At 42.1% G+C, this 18722-nt stretch overlaps 1 protein-coding gene across 1 annotated transcript in view; it reads right to left on the bottom strand.

Moving 5' to 3' along the window:
- Nucleotides 1-3663: 3663 nt before the first annotated feature.
- Nucleotides 3664-18722, bottom strand: part of LOC123035653 — a 65002-nt gene continuing 49943 nt past the window's right edge. Inside the window, 25 exon segments of the mRNA XM_044454066.1 lie at nucleotides 3664-3848; nucleotides 4163-4258; nucleotides 4774-4878; nucleotides 4960-5130; nucleotides 5218-5343; nucleotides 5782-5985; nucleotides 6076-6384; nucleotides 7227-7351; nucleotides 8137-8302; nucleotides 8385-8568; nucleotides 10208-10404; nucleotides 11133-11251; nucleotides 11865-11991; nucleotides 12989-13378; nucleotides 13472-13562; nucleotides 13657-13802; nucleotides 13886-14062; nucleotides 14163-14405; nucleotides 15906-16161; nucleotides 16299-16435; nucleotides 16521-16644; nucleotides 17447-17564; nucleotides 17667-17754; nucleotides 18101-18270; nucleotides 18306-18597. Coding sequence (XP_044310001.1) covers nucleotides 3696-3848; nucleotides 4163-4258; nucleotides 4774-4878; nucleotides 4960-5130; nucleotides 5218-5343; nucleotides 5782-5985; nucleotides 6076-6384; nucleotides 7227-7351; nucleotides 8137-8302; nucleotides 8385-8568; nucleotides 10208-10404; nucleotides 11133-11251; nucleotides 11865-11991; nucleotides 12989-13378; nucleotides 13472-13562; nucleotides 13657-13802; nucleotides 13886-14062; nucleotides 14163-14405; nucleotides 15906-16161; nucleotides 16299-16435; nucleotides 16521-16644; nucleotides 17447-17564; nucleotides 17667-17754; nucleotides 18101-18270; nucleotides 18306-18597 — 4314 coding nt within the window. The 3' untranslated portion in view covers nucleotides 3664-3695.

Below are 18722 nucleotides of genomic sequence, written 5' to 3' on the forward strand. Positions count from 1 at the left end.
AGACAGACTGGGCCACTGCTGCACCCCACTCCTGAGTCAGCCCACCACCACCATCTCTCACCCCATAGTGTCAGCTGTCCCTTCCACACCCTAGGCCACCTTTTCACTCATTTCCCAGCCTTTGCCTTGCTCTTTCTCCCCACTGCCCCTTTATCCCACAGCTTCCATTCCAAGCCTCCAGGCTTTTTCTCCCACCGCCACACTCCATTATCTCACCCTGTTTCTCCCCATCCCAGCTTCCAGCCTTGCTCTTTCTCTCCCCTTGAGCCCATTGCAAGGCTATTTGCCCCTCCGTCTCAACTCCCAACTGGGCTATTTCACCCTGGTTGTGGCTTCCCTCCTACAGCCTTTCCTCTTGCCTTTCTTTCCTCCCAACTCTTTACCTACCCGTTTCTCTCCATCCTGCAGTAGAGCCTCAGTCATCTTCCATTTCTCTCCCCTCCCGAGCTTTGCTCTTTTTCATTTCTTCTCAGCCCTTTTGTTTTCTCTTCACACTTGTACGCACACGCATGCACACACATACACACTGAGGTGCGGGCTTTGATGGTAGGGAGGAGTGTGTGTGATGGTAAACCAATAGTAGAGAGGAGTGTGTGATGGTAAACAAAGTGGCCTGAGATTTTAGGAAGGGAAACCCTTTTCCATCTGGGGCTGAAGAAAGGCATGTGGATAGGGTGGGTAGAGCAATCCTGTGTAGGCCCAATCAGAAGTAATTCCCACTGAGGCCCATTTAAACATGCACTGATTGCAAATTTAAATAGGCATTTTGTTGTGTTGCTGTGGGGTCAAATATGTCGTGATTATAATATTAAGCTTTCAGAACCCTAGAAACATTCCTTTCTTGTCTCTTCAAAATACTGTTAGTTAACTAATGCCATGCTGACTTCCATGTTGTCTGAACCATTTTTCTGTTTCTTCTGATGAGGGTCAGGCGACACCATACCTCAAAGCTGGAACATGCACCCAGCCTGTTTGCTTATTCTGAAGTAGACATGCTGGCTCCTGAACAAAATCAGGCAAATCAGGACCACTGCCTGCCAGATAATGGAAGTTTTAAATTTCTTTCTTCCAGCCATTTGTTTTTCAAATCTTTCCAGTGAACCCTTTCCTCCCTTTTTCTCTTTGATCTCCTGCCCTGTGGAGGCAGAGGGCAGATGAATATTGGAAGACAGATGACTGGAGAGAAGGTTTAACTTAACCCTCTCCTGATTGCACCCAATTCAGACTGGAGTCCTACATGGTTACTTTGAAGTAAGAAATGTCAGCTCGCCCAGTAGGTAATTAATGTACTGTTTGGCTTGACCCTAACAGAGTGATCTGAATGATACAGATGGGCAAGTTAGTTTTCTTTTAAGCACATACAGGACAATCTTAAATTCCTGGGGAAGGCAGCTAAGGGGAATTGGTTGCTATGTGGGCACAGAGGAAACTCCACAGATAGAGGCAGTGTTTGGTTCTAGGATTTTGTGGGCCCTTGGACAAGAAAACTCTAATGGGACATGTCTGCTTTTTCACACCACTATCACCAGCTGCTGTGAGCAGGTAGATAGTGGAATCTCCTTTGCACCACCATCAGCATTGCCAGAACCACAACAAGAGGTGAGTGAGCAGGTTGCAATGGTGAAGGGCAGGAACAACTCCAGCAGCTCTTGTCATTGGGCTCTTGTTGAGATGTGGGTTTGTCCTCAGTGCCAGCCCTGCCTGCCTGGATGCCTCCCCAGTCCCACTGGGGAAAGCTATGCTGCAGCTGGTGTATTGGTATGGTTGCTTATTTCATTTCTATACTGCTCCATAGCCAAAGTTCTCTGGGCAGTTGATAGCAATGGTGCTAGTGTTCGTGAGTGGATTCGTTCCAGGCTTGGCTTCCCTCCTTGGCCAGGGCCAAGCACAGGAAAGAGTCCAGCAAATGCAAGGAAGCCAAATTCTGGGCAGATTTTCTCACCACTAGGCTGGCTGTTTGCCCCACATGTACCACTTGTCCTGGCCAGCATGACCTGGAGGGCTTGGGAGGAGTTCTGCTATGAGATCTCTTGCCCCTGTCACCACCCCCTTAAGATTGTGCTACTTAACCATGATAGTCATAAAGGCTGAGATTAGATGTGTGGTGGCCTTCTATGTGAAAGGTTACAGCATGGGTCAAACAGTGTATGAATCTGATTCAGCAGGAGTAATTTCAACACACGCTTCCTAATTTTCCTTGTATATCCATGATAATAGAGTCCAGTGCAGTGACCAGGAGCCAGGATAGTGGGACATGCACGTGTATGTGTATGAAAGAGAGAGAATGATTCTTGTCTGTATATAAGCAAGTATATGAGATGCTGTATCTGTACAGGAGGGGTGAAGCACAGCATGTGTGCAGGCATGAGAGGCTTCATGATGCTCGATTCCTTGACCAGATAATGTGTGTAAAATAGATTAATGTTTTCTGGAGTGATTTCTAAATAGTTACTGTCCTGAGACTCTAGACCATCCTGAGACTCTTGGCAAGAGGATGGTATAGAAAAGTTTTAAATAAATGAATAATATGGTGCATACATGTGTGAGTTGGATGCACCTGCTTACACATTTGAACTCTTGTTTTGTACACTGTTGGAGTCCGGATTATGTAAGAATGATTCATATTGACCTGGTGTAATATCTAGATGCATCTCTTGATGAGTGTGTCTTATAAGTATCTTGAATTTGTTGTTGTAGTTGTAAACTTTAGACGACAGAGACTTTTCTGAGGACTGTAACAGTTTACTGCTGGACTCTAATCCTAGCTGCTTGGGCCCTGCCATGTGGGTGCCAGCCCCATCACTTTCCCCTGACAGACGTCTCACCCAGAGTCCAATGATAAAATTGTTCTGTTGTTGACAACTCCAGGCAGAAATATGTAAAGTGGCAAGCAAGATATTATCTTGTACTATGCATAATTAAAAGAAATCTCTTTTATCTCCCAAAAGTCTTGTTCTCTGATATTTTATAGATATGTTATAGAGCTTTGGTTATTGGGTATTTTAAAAATACCCAATAAATTGATGAAACAAATACATGAATAGAAACTTACACTTTAAACTGCAATTTTAAGTTGTAGCTGGGTTGTTTTGTTTATTTTTAAAGTTAAGAATACTGTGTAAGCCACTTTAGGAGTGTTTTGGCCAGAAAGATTCGATATAAACACTGTATACTAATTCATAAATTTCCAATTCACAATTTCCAATTGTGAGGGCCAAATGGTAGAGGGCACGATTGCCATTCTGCTTGGGGGTTTTCCACTGGAGATTTGGCTAGCTTCTTTAGAGTACAGAATATTGGATTAGATACTCCTCTAATATGATCCAGTGGAGCTCTTTTCATTCTGAAGATCTGAAAACCATGTGATATATTAAGGTTATCTGAGGCACAAAAGGAATAGCCATACATGAATGCTAACTAGAACTTCCAAAAGAGACAAACATTCTATATCTCTACTCAAAAGGAATTCAGTGGGACTTCCTCCCAGGTGTGTATGTACAGGATTGCAGTCTTACTCTTATTTACCATTTTGGAAACAAGGCGAGGAACAGCTGGCATTTTTATGTATGCAAAGGTTTCTACAATCTTTATTTCCTAGGCACAGAGAACAGAATAAACAATAATTACAAATCAAAGTGATAAAGAACTTCACATTTTGTGTGTTTCTTCAGTCACCTTGAAGCATATAGGAAAGTTTATTCTTCACTTTTGACCTGCTTTCCAGCATCACGGGATTTCACCCGCAATTTGTTGACCTGTGACTCTGCAATGTCAGCCCTTTCTTCAGCTTCTTCCAGCTCATGCTGAATCTTGCGGAACTTGGAGAGGTTGATATTGGATTGTTCCTCCTGAGAATGAAAAACAAAATATAAAAAGTTATTTTCTGTCTTATTTGAGATATGACAAAGTAATATGTTATGGGTGCTGCAGTGGAGATAAAGGTACTGAGTCTCTGTTACCCATTTCTCAAATTAAGGAAATTCAGTTTAAAAAATCTTCATAAATTCTCAAAAAAGCAACTCAGTGCTGGGAAATTATAAGTAAATTCTGTTTAGTTCTATGTTTTGCTTAAGCTTGTTAAGCTTGTTAATCAAATTCTAGATTATATTTCATCAAATTCATTGGAGATGTTGCCATTGCTGCATTTTAGTGCGATACTCACAGCTTCCTCAGATTGTCGCTTGTATGCTTTCACTTTCACTTGCAGTTTGTCCACCAGGTCCTGAAGCCTCAGCACGTTCTTCCGGTCTTCCTCAGACTGAACAAAGGTAGAACAATGAGGGAAGAAAGTCAGTTTCCCTCACTGAGAACCTATTCCCCAGCTTGATTTTTTTCAAAAGACTTTGTTAAAAAAAATGAAAGGATGAATAAACAGGCTAGAACAATATGATGAAGGAAGCTTCATGGATTCCAGAGGCTAGGCACTAGATGAAAGGCAACAAAGAACAACCATTAGTGCTTTTGGCCAGATTGGTGAAAATCTTGGGTGGGTGGAACTTGGGTTATCATGGCATGGAAATGGTGGTGGCATGTTCAACCTTGTTTGGCAGGGAGCTGGTGTTTGAGTTGTGACAGAGAAGGGAGAAAATAAAGGGAACACTTTTTATGGTTTGCACCATTTGGATCACAAAATTTCCCATACCAGAAATACTTGCAGCTGCATAAAACGATATTCAACCCCTGGGGAAGGACTCTTATTCTCAGTATGAGTGATCCATAATTTCAGTAAAATTCCTTTCACAGTATTATAAAGCAAATCTTTAGCACCCTTACCTGGTAGGTCAGCTCCTTTACCCGCCTCTCATATTTGCGCACACCCTTCACCGCATCAGCACTGCGCTTCTGCTCGTTCTCAACTTCAGCCTCCAGCTCACGCACCTGAAGACAAAAAGTGAGGATTAGCACTCAGCTGTACCTTTTGCACTCAAAATCTTTGAAGGTGAGATGAGGGATACAGACCCTATGCTCCAGTTTCTGGAGCTGCTTCTTGCCACCCTTCATTGCCAGCTGCTCTGCCTCATCCAGACGGTGCTGTAGGTCCTTCACCGTCTGCTCCAGGTTCTTCTTCATCCTCTCCAGGTGAGCACTGGTGTCCTGCTCCTTCTTCAGTTCCTCTGCCATCATGGCAGCCTGTTAACACAGATAGCAATCCAGCTCGTGAAGCCAGCCACACCAAGCATACACAGGAACAGATTTCAAAGCAAAACTCGAACTCACATCAGTGATGGCCTTCTTGGCCTTCTCCTCCGCATTGCGTGCCTCTTGAATAGTCTCCTCCATTTCACTCTGGATTTGGGAAATGTCTGTTTCCAGCTTCTTCTTGGTGTTGATCAAGCTGGTGTTCTGTTTAAAAATAATACAATTGAGATGTTCATATTAGCCCCAAGGTGCCATATCTTCAGCATGAACATAATGATTTGAGGTTAACTGGTAAGCATAAACTTCATAAACCTCTCCAAGAACTAGCATGTTATATTTAGTGCTGCCATCCTCAGAGTGCTTTGCTGGTGCATGAAGATAACTTCACTGCTGAGGTCCTTCAGAGAATCTTGACACTATTGTGCCATTTATGGATTTTGGGAGTGCAAAGGGTAGCCCATCCCATTACAAAAAGCACTGCACAAACACACTCTCACACGTTTTAGGAATGGGTATTATACTATAGCCACTTGCACACAGACATAGCCTCTTTCCATTCCCGTTTTATGTGCAGAAGGGTTCCTGCATAGCTCACCTACTACTTTGGGGATTCTCTGAGCACACTGAAAGCCAAAAGCTCACCTGTGTGTGGAGGAGTTGCACCCGCTCACTGGCATCCAGCAGCTCCTGTTCAGCCACTTTCCTGGCCCGCTCTGTCTGCTCCAGGGCTGACCGGAGCTCCTCAATCTCAGCCTGCATCAGGTTGGCTCTGCGCTCAATCATGGCCACCTGCTCCTTCAGATCTTCCTGGCTCCTCAAAGCGTCATCCAAATGTATTTGGGTATCCTAAAAAGGGGCATTGCAATATTTTTGTCAGAGAATTCTTTCCACAATAACGAAAGCAACTGTTTCCCGAATATAGAAATACGTATGTACCTTGAGCTGGCCTTGCGTGTTCCTGAGGTTCTTCTGTGCTTCAGCAGCTTGGCGGTTGGCGTGGCTCAGCTGGATTTCCATTTCATTCAGATCTCCCTCCATCTTCTTCTTAAGCCTTATGGCATCATTCCTGCTCCTGATCTCAGCGTCCAGCGTGCTCTGCATGGACTCTACCACTCTCAGGTGATTCCTCTTCAGCTGATCAATTTCCTCATCCTTCTCAGCAATCCTCCTGTCAATGTCAGCCTTCACCTGGTTGAGCTCAAGTTGGATGCGGAGGATTTTGCCTTCTTCATGTTCCAGTGAGGCCTGAAAACCAGAGTTGATAAATGGTGATGTTGTAGCACTACATGATGACCCTTTAGAAAATTATGTGTCACATGGAGAAAAATGGACAGGGATAAGTTTGTCATCATAATCTGAAAATTCAGGTTCATGTTGTCAGCAGACTGGCAGTACCTTTTCACAGAAGACAGACCTAATATATGGAATTTGCTCCTCTGTGATATGGTAAGAATCATGGGGTTAACTGGCTTTTAGTGCAGAATAAAAAATTCATGGATTATTATTCTAGTAATGACTATTTGTTATAAGAGCTAAATGAATTTGGCAGATATAGTCACAGTGACCTGGTTAACATGACACACAGCCCATTGTGGCTTAAGTTGCCCGCAGTGACTGTCGCTTTGTGCCAGGGATGAGTGACTTCTTTGCATGGCACTTGGAGTGTCATATAAACCCAGGTGGTGGTCGAAGGTTAAACTATCCTCAGCGCATTGTTTATTTTAGGATTATTGGAATGCTGTCTAGCCCTCAAACAACTCATGAAGGACAGAATAAGCCACAGCAAGCCAGGTGCCTGCCAGTTCCAGATATTGACACACAACAGCCCCATGGGTAAATTAAGCCATGGTTGGTTGTCTTGTTGTTCAAAACATGCTTGCTATGTCTCTGAGTATCAGCTGTTGGAGCGTAACAATGGGAGAGAGCACTTTTCTCTTCATGCCTTGCATACCGGTTGCTTGACTAAGTGAACCTTTGGTCTAATTCTGCAGGATTCTTCTTTTCTTACCTCCATTTCACTGTTCAGTTCCTATTGAATTAGTTAAGTGTGTAACAAGTCAGAAAGGTTTTTCTTGTTTCATGATTACCTCAGCCTCCTCAAGGGAAGCCTGGAGTTCAGATTTCTCCTGCTCAATCTGCTTCTTCACTTTCTCAAGTTCATGGATGGCCTTTCCTCCTTCAGCAATCTGTTCTGTGAGGTCACCAATCTCCTCTGTTGGTTTCACATGAAATAAAAAGAAGGGAAGAGAGAGAGAGAGAGAGAGAGAGAGAGAGAGAGAGAGAGAGAGAGAAGATGGCGTTTATGTCAAAGCAACCAGAATTAGGATGGGATGGGAAATATCCTTGATTTTATGGATTCTTGGGCAAGACATCCCCAATGATCTCCCTCTTTCAGTGAGTCAGCCTTCTCACTACCATTGCAACCAGCTGCTTTTTCACATCACTGCTACAGCTTCCTTGATTGAGAGGAGAAAGCCAGTTAACACACTACTGTTGTTTTTTATTATCAGCCTTCAAGTGGGGCTGTTTTTTTTTTCCTGTGCAAAATCTTATCAAGAAAGATTAGAAGTATGTATCAATAAATATAAGCATTTATAACAATATAGAAAAAATAAGTGATGATGCTGCTGATCTTGCATTTTGCAACAGTCTTACAAAGGTGAAGCCTTATAAACTTGAAAAAGGAACTACATGAGGATACAGGCATGGCTCTGCAGTTTGTGAGAGTAAGGCAGCTGCATCAGGCAGCTGATTTCTGTTGTCATCATGAGAAGGCAACAAATGATTTGTTGCTACTTTCAACACAGGGAAGGGGCACTTGTATGATTTTTTTTTCCCTCCTCATGTGCCAAAATAGCTTGACCAGGCTTGGGACAAGGTGCCATTTGCTACTGCTTCTCAATCAACATAATGGGCCAGACTAGCATCTAAACAATTCAGCCAAGTAGCACATTAACATTTGGGGGCATCTATTGCAAAAAGGATTTATGGACTTACGCTGGAGGTTCTTGTTCTCACGCTTCAGCGTTTCGAGGTGATCCAAGGATTCCTCATAGGCATTCTTCATCTTAAAGAGCTCTGTGCTGAGAGAGCGGGACTCCTTCTGGGAAGCTTCCAATTCAGACTGTGTTTCCTCATATTTTTGTTTCCACTCTGCCAGGATCTGTAAAACACCATCAAGAGATAAGCAGTGATCCCTAGTGAGCACCATATGCTCGATTGCTGTGCATGATGGCAGAACATACCTTATCAAAGTTCTTCTGCTTCTTATCTAGGGCTGCGCAGGCTGCATTGGACCTTTCCACATCTATCATCAGGTCCTCCACCTCATTCTGCAACCTCTGCTTTGTCTTCTCAAGGGAAGCACACTTGGAATTCACAGCCTCTACATGTTCTTCAGCATCCTGCAGACGCTGGGCAAGCTTTTTCCTAGCGGAACATAAAAAATATTTGAAAGCTACAGCATGAATCTGCTTTGGAAACTTGGAAAGAAGTAATATCATTACTGTATCCTAAGCATGACAGATTTTGTCCTTCAGTTATCCTATGGTTTATTCTTGTTGATGTGATACACTGACAAAATAAAAAGGACCCTTCGGGAGAAATCCTGTGCAAGCAGAGGGAGGAAAAAGGCCAGCACTGGGAGTTAAAGGCCTTCCTTCTCCCTGGTATTATGCTTGGAATAAGTCCCATTAAATGCAATAGGAATTACTTTTGAGTAGACCCAGATAGGATGTTTCAAGTTAACCATTTAGTATCTCTAAAATGACCAAGTTGCATATCAATTGACAGAAATGTTTCTTGGGATTCTTTTTCCCCTAATCCCTTTTGTGCAGAGAAAGCCAGCTGTGCTACTAAGGAACCACTGGCTCATGGGTGCTAAAATTTGGTACACAGGCAATATAGGTGGTGAACCTTCAAGAACTGCTGTTTTCAATTGGGAATGATTCTAAAAGGACAAATTATTAGGAATTGCTAGATTTTCAATGCTGGTCTCCAGTTCTGTCCAATTCACAACCACACTTTGCTTTCTGCACATTAGATGACTCACTGTGGCATGTACAAACTGCTTCCATTAAAAAGTATTGTTTGAATTTGATGTGACTTGATGATGTGAAGTGATGTGGTGTAAAATAATACTGGTATCATGTTTATATTCATGTTTAATAGCACCCCCAAAAGGCATTATTGTTCGAAGTTTTAAAAGGTCATGGAACCGGTTGATAAAAGTGATGTTTTACTAACATTGATTATGCAGTACATAGCATTCTGAACATAATGCTTACAAAAATGGGAAATGCCATATATGCGACAAATATTAACTGCATCATATTTTCCCCATCAAAGAGGTTGTTCTGGGTTAGTTGTGTTGCAAACTGTTAGAAAACTACACCATTTTAATAGTTCTCTGTAATCTTGATTATCCAATTTGCACAGCTTAGAGGTGAGTACTGATCTTTGGAATTAGAAGGAGGAATCAGCAGGCTTTGGAGAATGCCTTGTGCTGTGTAAACACAAATGTCTAGAGGAAAAATCAATTCCCTTCAGGGTGAGAATAGCCCTAAAGGCAGCCCAGTAAGAACTGTGCACCTATGGAAATTTGGGGGGCAATTGGTCTGTCCACGGCAGTGCAGTAGGCCTTGAAACCCCACTGGTCAGCTGGCAGAAGAGGAACCAGCTAGAGAAAAACTAAAGTGCACAAAAATGGTGAAAGGAGGGCAGTTATATCTGGGGCATCTCTTCCTTTACTCCCCTTTGCTTCATATTTCTCGTTCACTCTCTTTCTCCAGGGGAAGCAAGCAAGAGCAGAAAGGTAAAGAAGTGCTTAACTATACAACAGAAAAGGGGACTTGTTTCATTGTTTGGATATACCCTTACCTTCTTCACCCAGAGAAGCAATTTTTAAATTTCCCTGGCTGCCCATGGAAAACAGTGAAGAAATCCAAGATGTATCAAGGATTGCTGGGCAGGAGTGTCCCCAAAGGTAACAATATCTGCTCTGTATAAGTTTCTTGTCCTCATTCATGTATTCAAGATCTCTATTAACCCCATCCCAGTCCCCACATACTTGGCCTCTTCTAGTTCTTCTGTGCGCTGGATGGCATCAGTCTCATATTTGGTCCTCCACTGAGCCACTTCGCTGTTGGCCTTGGACAGGGCGCGCTGGAGCTCACCCTTGGCTTCCTGCTCCTCTTCATATTGTTCTCGAAGGAGGTCACAGTCATGGCGAGCAGATTGCAAGCCATGGGCCAGTGCATTCTTGGCCTGAAATAAGGGAGAAATGTATTAGTGATTACTTTAAACTTGGTAACTGTATCTGTTGTGGGGAAATACTGAATTGCCTTTCCATCTTTTAGCCTGCTGTTCTACTGTTTTATATGTTTCATTGTGTTTTTATTGTATTTCTACTTTAAAATTGTTTGTTACTAACTTCCAGGAGAATATTGTTGAAGGGAGACATAGGCTTATATATTGAGTCATGAAGTTTTGTGGTAGAAAGTCCACTTTGTCAGATACAAAGTGCTAGTTTAATTTCAGGGCAATGTGTGATTTCTTTTATTATCTTCTGTTAGGTAAAGATATGTAGATGTTTAAGGTACAAAGGGGGAAAAGGTGTGCAGTTTCCGGCATGGTCCAACCAACAGAACTGGCTGGGAGTTATAAGGGGTTATTTCCTGTCTAAACATGCATGTTGTTGCTTATTCTTTAGAATGACAGAATCAAAGATTAGAGAAACCACCATAGCTAGCTATCTAGAGATCTTTCCTGGACATCCTCAGTGCTTCATCAATAAAAATAATGGAAGAGACGCCTCTAACTGCATAGAATAAAGACATTCTGTGCTTTTTAAAGCAATAATCCAGCTGGCACAAACTGTTTAAATGATCTACAGACTAGTTAGTTCACATAAGATTAAATTTTACAGGGCAATCAAAAAAAGCAAAGAAAAAGAATGTTTCCATCTATGCAAGTATGTTGGACATAATCCACACCTTGATCTCTTCCTCAAGTTGCCTCTTCAGTTCCTCAATCTGCTGAGTAAAGGCTTGTTTGCCTCTTGTGAGTTGAGAAATCAATGCATCTTTTTCCTCTACTTGGCGTGATAATTCACCTAATGAAGAGAAAATCAATTTAATTGATTTAACTTAAAATTGCTCTTCATTTTTAAAATATTTTTCCTAGCAATCATAAATACTATAGTAGTCACTAATGCACACTTAATTGATAGCAAGTCCTATTGAACTGGTTGGGGTCTGTTGCTGTTCTTGTATGCTGTTGTCTCCAGCTTACAGCAACCCTATGAATGAACGTTGTCCAGAATGTCCTTCCCTTGACAGCCCTGCTCTGTTCTTGTCAACTCAAGGCTGTAGCTTCATTTCTGAAATTGATCCCTCTCATAATTGGATCTTCTGTTGGATTGCTTTTTCTGCCTTCAACTATCCTTAGCATCACTGACTTGTCCAGGAGTGACTCTTGGTTTCTCATAAACTTCTAAAACACAAGCAGTTTGCATAAATCAGAAGAATAAAGTTAAAGGAAAAACACAGTAGGGGCATGAGAGGAAGACAATCTCATCCCTATAAAATGCTGTGAACGCAATAGGGTGATTGCCTGATCTGGAAACAACCCTCATTAAATCATACCAATACAGCAAGCACGTCATAATTTCAATGATGGCAGGGTACCAAATATTTCTATATTAAGTATTTTATTAAGTATCTCACCTGCTTCTGTCTGCAGACGAGCTCTTTGAGCATTCAAGTCATTGATAGTGCGTATGTGCTCTTCCTCCTTTGCTTTCACCTCACTGAGCTGGTCTTCTAAAGTGCGGCTTATCTTCTCAAGATTTGCCTAGATGTGAAATTTCCAAAAGGAGAGAATTTGAATGTGTGCTCCTGAATTATTTGAATGTATTTATTTTCACATACACATTAACTTATTAGGGCAAGAAAGCTTGCCCAAAAAATTGAACAATGTGCTAATGTCTTCCATTCAGCACTGGACTGCTCTCAGCAGGTTTTTCCTGCACTGTGGAACAGATTTTGAGGGCGTTTTTAAAGGGTGAGAGGTAATTGCTTCTGTTAATGGAAAGACACAATTATACTATCCACTTCTTAATACCATGGCTTTTTGTCATACTCTAGCAATATCACTCTGGAGTAATAAAGGAACAGAAGGTGAAAAGGAAGCATCAGGAAGTGGGTAGGGAAATGTAGTTACATCTTTTGGTTATAAGTCCTTTGAAATAGTTTACAAAACAAATATGAAAACAATATGAAAGGCAACAAAATTTTACAACAGAGCATGAAAATGCTCCAAAATAATAGGCCAGCTGTCAGCCCCTAAAACCCAACAAATGCTGAGCAAAAGAAATGCCTTCACTGCCCTCCAGGAACGAGGGACTAAATTAACCTTCTTAGGAACTGGGCTGCATTGTAGGGGCATTGCCACACTTTCTATTTAGGCCACTGCATGTTATGAAGCAGAAACAGAATGCATGCTGCTACTTGCTGCATAGCATGAAACTGCCGCAACTGTAGCATTTTGGTACTTATGTTTCAATGATCAGCATGAACTGTTTGCTGTATGCACATTTACAACTTCAAGGTATAGGTAAACCATTTCGTACACAGCTTTAAAAACCAGTTTAAATCTTCATATCCTGCTTATACAACAAACATGCTACCCAGCACACCATGCATTTTATATGGGCTCAAATTGACCTAAACATATGCATAGCTGTTTCCATAACCTGCTTGCTTAAGTCTTATATAACTAAACTTAATTGGTATTATGTGCTCCTGTATGGTAACAACACTAAAAAACTATATGAACTGTTGTAGCATACCTTCGCTTTAGAGACAGATTCCATGTTGCTAGCGAGGTCATCAATCTCCATCTTCAGCTCACTCTTCTCCTTCTCCAGCTTCTGCTTGACTCGCTGCAGGTTGTCAATTTGTTCCCCAAGTTCAGCCGCGCTGTCCGCGTGCTTCTTGCGGAGCGCAGCTGCGGTCGCTTCATGCTGCAGAGTGGCCTCTTCAAGGTCCCGGCGCATTTTCTGGAATTCCGCTTCACGTTTTTTGTTCATCTCGATCTGAGCCGCTGTTGCCCCACCGGCTTCCTCCAGACGCTCACTGATCTCCTCAAGTTCCCTGGAGAGATCTCCGCGCTGCTTCTCTGCTTTGGCCCGAGATGCCCGCTCAGCCTCAATCTCTTCCTCCAGTTCCTCAATACGGGCCTAGAAAAACAGAAGCAATATTAACCCCTCAAATGTTTTTCCAAATTAATGAACCCTCCCAGAAGTGACAGAGCCAAGGTGTGCTTGACTTGCCTGTAACTCCTTGATCTTCTTCTGAAGCTGGGAGCCCAAGGCCTGCTCATCTTCAATTTTGCTCTGGAGCTGGCTGATTTCAAAGTCTTTCCTATTCACAACAAAGCAAAGTGCGTTAGCATCCAGGTCAAATGCTTTGTGGTACAAATGACTTCCTGCAGAATTCCATAACAGGCCTTACTTACTTCTTTAGTTTTTCATCCAGTTGCTGCTTATCATTTTCCAGATCCATTGTGGATTCCTGGGCCAACTTCAGATCTCCTTCAAGCTTCCTCTTGGCCCTTTCAAGGTCCATGCGGATCTTTTTTTCTTGCTCCAGAGAGCCCTCAAGCTGAAGAGAGAGAGATCATAAACACCCTGCCACTCTCATGCTCTGTGGTGCTACCAGGTTTTTCTCTGCGTAGTTGGGCTTACATCATCCACTTGCTGCTCCAGCTTGGTCTTGGCTTTGGTCAGAGTATTCACTTTGTCCTCCTCTGCCTGCAGGTCATCCAAGGTCTGCTGATGGGCCTCTTGGAGGGCTTTCTTTTCCTTGGTCAGTTTGGCAATGGTCTCATCCAAGACGGCCATCTCTTCAGTGAGGTTTTTCACCTTTTAGAAGTGGACAGTTGAATTGAACATGTCATGGTGTGCACGGTCAATGTAAGCTTGTGACTTTGTTGCCATTTTGAATCCATATTGGAATCCATACCTTGTTTTCTGTGGCATGCTTCTCCTTCTCCACCTTGGCCAGTGTTAACTCAAGATCGTCGATGTCTTTCTTGAGTTCTGAGCATTCATCCTCCAGTTTCCGCTTCTTGGCTGTCAGCTCAGCGTTCATTTCCTCTTCATCCTCTGCCCGTTCAGTCAGCTCCTTAATCTTAGCTTCCAGCTGGATTTTGGTTTTGATCAGCTGGTCGCATCTCTCCTCAGCATCTGCCAAGCCATCAGCTTCCTATGAATAGAATGCATTTTAGGAAAACTTTTTGCTTTTCAAGCTTATCTACATTAGTTGAAGACACAGGTTTTCAGTAAGGACATACATCGCACAGCAACGGTAAGATAATTTTTCTCCACAAGGGATCCGAGGAGATGTGTACAGACTCATACAAAAAACTGAAAGCATCAGCTGTGAGCAAGAAGGATGTCATGTAGCAGAGAGTAGCATGCAGCTGCAGCTTGGTCTTCTAGGTAGTGATGGCTAAGCATCCCTCTCCTCACACCAAAGGAGATGGATCCCTTATGAACATTCAGCTAAACAATTGTGAAACAACCCCTCCTAACACCATGCTTTTCTGAAAGCCAAGGATTTTGAGAATTTACACAGGCAAGGAGAAGACAAAGAAAGTGACAGCAGCTCCAGATGCTTGCCGATTGTGGCAAAGCACCTTTTTCCACTAGAGATTAGATTTGGAGTGTTCTTGGATAAGACCTTTATGGTTCTGTCACCCTGACTCACTGATGGACATTTACAGGAGTTCAAAAGCTTACTGTCTTCTTGTGCCCCTCTCATATTTTCTTACTGTTTCTTTTGTCTTTTACCTTTATGCAGAAAATCCATTAAGGAGAAAAAATAATCAGTTGCATATTGCCTATTCATCACTAGTGCTAGGATCCCTTCATCTAGGGGCACCCTGGACTTGTAATCTGGCATACCCAGTGGGAAAGTGGTGATGCTGCTGAAGAGAACAACTTTGGGGGCCTTCCTGAGATGCATGTGTTTTTCTTTCTGAGACTCAATTCCCTGTTGAAAGGAGGATTCCTTGTGGAATGGAGAAAAGGGACAGGTTCAGTTCTTAGCCTCCTGTTGAGTTCCCTTGATAAAACATACAGACTGCTGTCTTTGTTTTAGTCTCTGGACACTGAAGACAGAATCTTTTTTTTAAAGGTTTTAATTCCTTTCACTGTTGTATCCCTTTGCTTTTCCCATGCAAGTGACTGGTTGCCATAAAATCTTACAGGAAGAAATAAAACCTGTGTATTGGAACACCCAGCTTCTGACATTAAGAGGTTCAGACTTCACTGACTGGCTGTGAAATGGGGGAGGGGGGAGATGAATAAGGGCACAAGTGTGCAAGCGGCAGGAGGAAAGTAAGTAAGTAGAAGTTGAATGTCAGGAAGATGGAGAGAAAATGGAAGTGGCTTGTGCTAGGGCTGGAAGGAGGGGAAAGATGGAGACAATGTAGGAGCCTAAGAAGTCATGGAGTTTTAGGGGATAGAAAAGTGGAGTGAAAATAATTAATCAAAATGGAAGGAATGGGGCAAAGGATGTTTCTTTTTCTTTTTGTCCCTTCCTTGCACTTCCTTGGGGCTTCCCATTTGTATTTATTATTTGTGACATGTTTTTTAAAGGGCTAATTAGCCCCAAACATTTTCAGTGAAGAATGTTCTGCACTTTTGCCTCCTATTCAATCTATATCAGTCAAAAGGGTTTAATGTCACAAAAGAGGCTTACAGACTGGACTTGGAGCTGCAAGTCATTCTTCTCTTGTGTCAGAGACACCATTTTTTCTTCAAGTTCCTTGAGTTTGGCCTCTGTCTTAGCCAGCTCTTCCTTTGTCTTCTCAAACTCTTCTTTCATGGTGGCCATCTCCTTCTCTGACTCAGCACTCTTTAGCAGGGGCTTGATCTTGAAGTACAACTTCATCCAAGACCAGGTCTTCACATTCATGAATGAACGGATATTGTATTGAATAGTGAAAATGGACTCTCTGTGAAAGAGACAAATTAAAACTTAAGAATGAGTACAGAATTTCCTCATTTTGAGTTGGTGCCTGAATCCATTGCCACTGATGTGCAGAGCATATGGGCTAATTTGGTCAGTGTGATCATGATTGCAAAACACTACCTCCTTTCCATCATTTTCTTGAATTCCACTCTCATTAGGAAGCCACGGCACATGGCTTGGGTTCGTGTAATCAGCTGAGCCAGCTTATCATCTCTCATCTCCTCTAGAAGTCCCAAAAGGCCAGCTTTGAAGAACACCTACAATGAAAATATTACAAGGATTTGGTCACTGTCAAAGCAAATCCAAATGTTATATTCTTGTGGTAGAGCTGCATAATTTTACCTTGGTGTGGCCAAATTTATACTGGGTGTGGTCAACATCAATGGATCCAAGAAGCTTCTCAGAAGCCTTCTTGCTGTCAATGAACTGTCCCTCTGGGATGGCACTAGCATTTAATACTCTGTATCTGTTAAGAAAAGAAAACAGCATTTATTTTGCTAAAGCAATATAACAAATGTTACTCACTTCCCTAATTGTTATCATTATAAGCAAAGGGCAGGGGGTGAAATCTGTTTCAGCTATGGAACGGCTCTCTTCATGTCTGGAGAGCTCCTAATGAATACGATGTTATGTTTGCTAATAGATCCATTAGTAACAATGTCTTATTTCAGCTACTTTATCTAAGTGATAAATGTGTGGCCCTCCAGATGTTGTTTGATTACATTTCTCACCAGATCCAGCCAGCATAGTCAATGGTGAAGGATAATGGGAGTGCATCTGAAGAGTCACATCTTTCCCATCCCTGATCTTTTCTATTCCTCCTGTTCTTGTTCTGCTACAAATTGATGCAGTAGAAGGAGCCAGCTGGAGCCAGGGGGGTCAGACTAGATGGCCCAGGAAACCCCTTCTGATTCACTCTGTTTTCCTGTTTCTATGTTTCTCAGAAAATCTGTCATGGCATACAGGTGTGTAGTGGATGAACTACTGTACAGTCCCCAGTATATCTTTTACATGTACATACCACATTTAAAATTAACATAGCACTATTCTCCCATTAGTTGACTCCCTAATGGGTTTTTTAAAAGATTTTAAAATGAAATCGAACATAACAAAAGACTGCAATTCCAAATAAACTTGCTAAGGTCTAATAAAGACAGTTCTTTGTGGGACCTACTTCTGAGTAACCATACTTAAGGTTTCACTGTGTAATTTTGAACACAGACATGCATATCTATAAAAACTGAGAAGCATAATAGTAAAACACAGACCTCTGTTTGAAGTCACCATAAATGATCCTGCTAGGGAAGCCCTTTCTGCAAATTCGGATACCTTCCAGGACACCATTGCACCTCAGCTGGTGCAATACAAGCTCATGTTCCATGGCCCCTTAGAAAACATGAGAGTGTGATAAGCATTATGGGCTAGAACTCAGAAGGCAAATGCTGCATCATGGCTCTCTCTTGATTAGAGTAAATTAGAACGTCTTACCAGGGGTTTTAGTTTCATTGGGGATGAGGCAGCGCACAAAATGTGGGTGTGTGCTCCTCAGATTGGACATCAGCTTGTTTAAATTCTCCTGTGGAACGAGAAGCATTTGTGACATCCACATGTTGCAGAAGATTAATTCACATTACTCTCAAACTGAAGTTTGTAAACTAAGTGACAGGCTACTCATGGCATGGGAATCACTGATCAGAAAACCAGAAAGAAAGCTCAGACTTTGTTAATTCATACATATCTTTTCTTTTGATAATAAATCTCCTGGACTTTTTTTTTAAAGACAGATTTTTTTGGACGAGCTGATCATTCTGACACTGTTTTTAGATTTTTCCTCAATTTGTTTTGACATCTGATATAATCTATATAATGACAGATGGCTTTTTTTTAAAAAAACCATTTTATAACAAAAAAAATGTACATACCCTAAAAAGAGCAGACACAGTCTGGAAAGAGGAACCCTTCTTCTTGCCACCTTTCTTGGCACCACCACCCTCTAAATGAGAGAGAATATATTAAATAAATAGATGCAATTTAACATGTATATAATCTGAATCTAAAGGAACCATTTACTTGGATCTATTTAAGTTCTTAACTAGGCTAGGGATCAGTTACCAGCATCAGCAGGGCGATCAGCAAAGAGCAATGCAAGGGTCTTCATGGACGACTTCTGGTAGAGCTGAATGACAGTCTCATTCAAGGGGTCCTTATTCTTCTCCAGCCAGCCAGAGATGTTGTAGTCCACAGTGCCAGCATAGTGCACCAGGGAGAAGTGGGCCTCTGCTTTCCCTTTGCCAGGCTTGGGCTTTTCAAAGTTCTTGCACTTGCCAAGGTGCTGGTCGTAGAGCTTGTTCCTGAAAGAAGTGTCTGTTGCCTTGGGGAACATGCATTCTTCTTCCAGGATGGAGAAAATGCCCATGGGCTGGAGGGGACAATAAAAGTGGGCACATATAGGATTTATAAGTTAGAGTAATCGAATTACTACTTAGTTTGTAAAATTGAACTTTTAATTTTAATTCCACTAATTTTCAGAACATGAGTGCCATA

The sequence above is a fragment of the Varanus komodoensis genome, unplaced genomic scaffold, assembly GCF_004798865.1.
Source record: "Varanus komodoensis strain SLA01 unplaced genomic scaffold, ASM479886v1 scaffold7_1, whole genome shotgun sequence".
Lineage (NCBI taxonomy): Eukaryota > Metazoa > Chordata > Lepidosauria > Squamata > Varanidae > Varanus > Varanus komodoensis.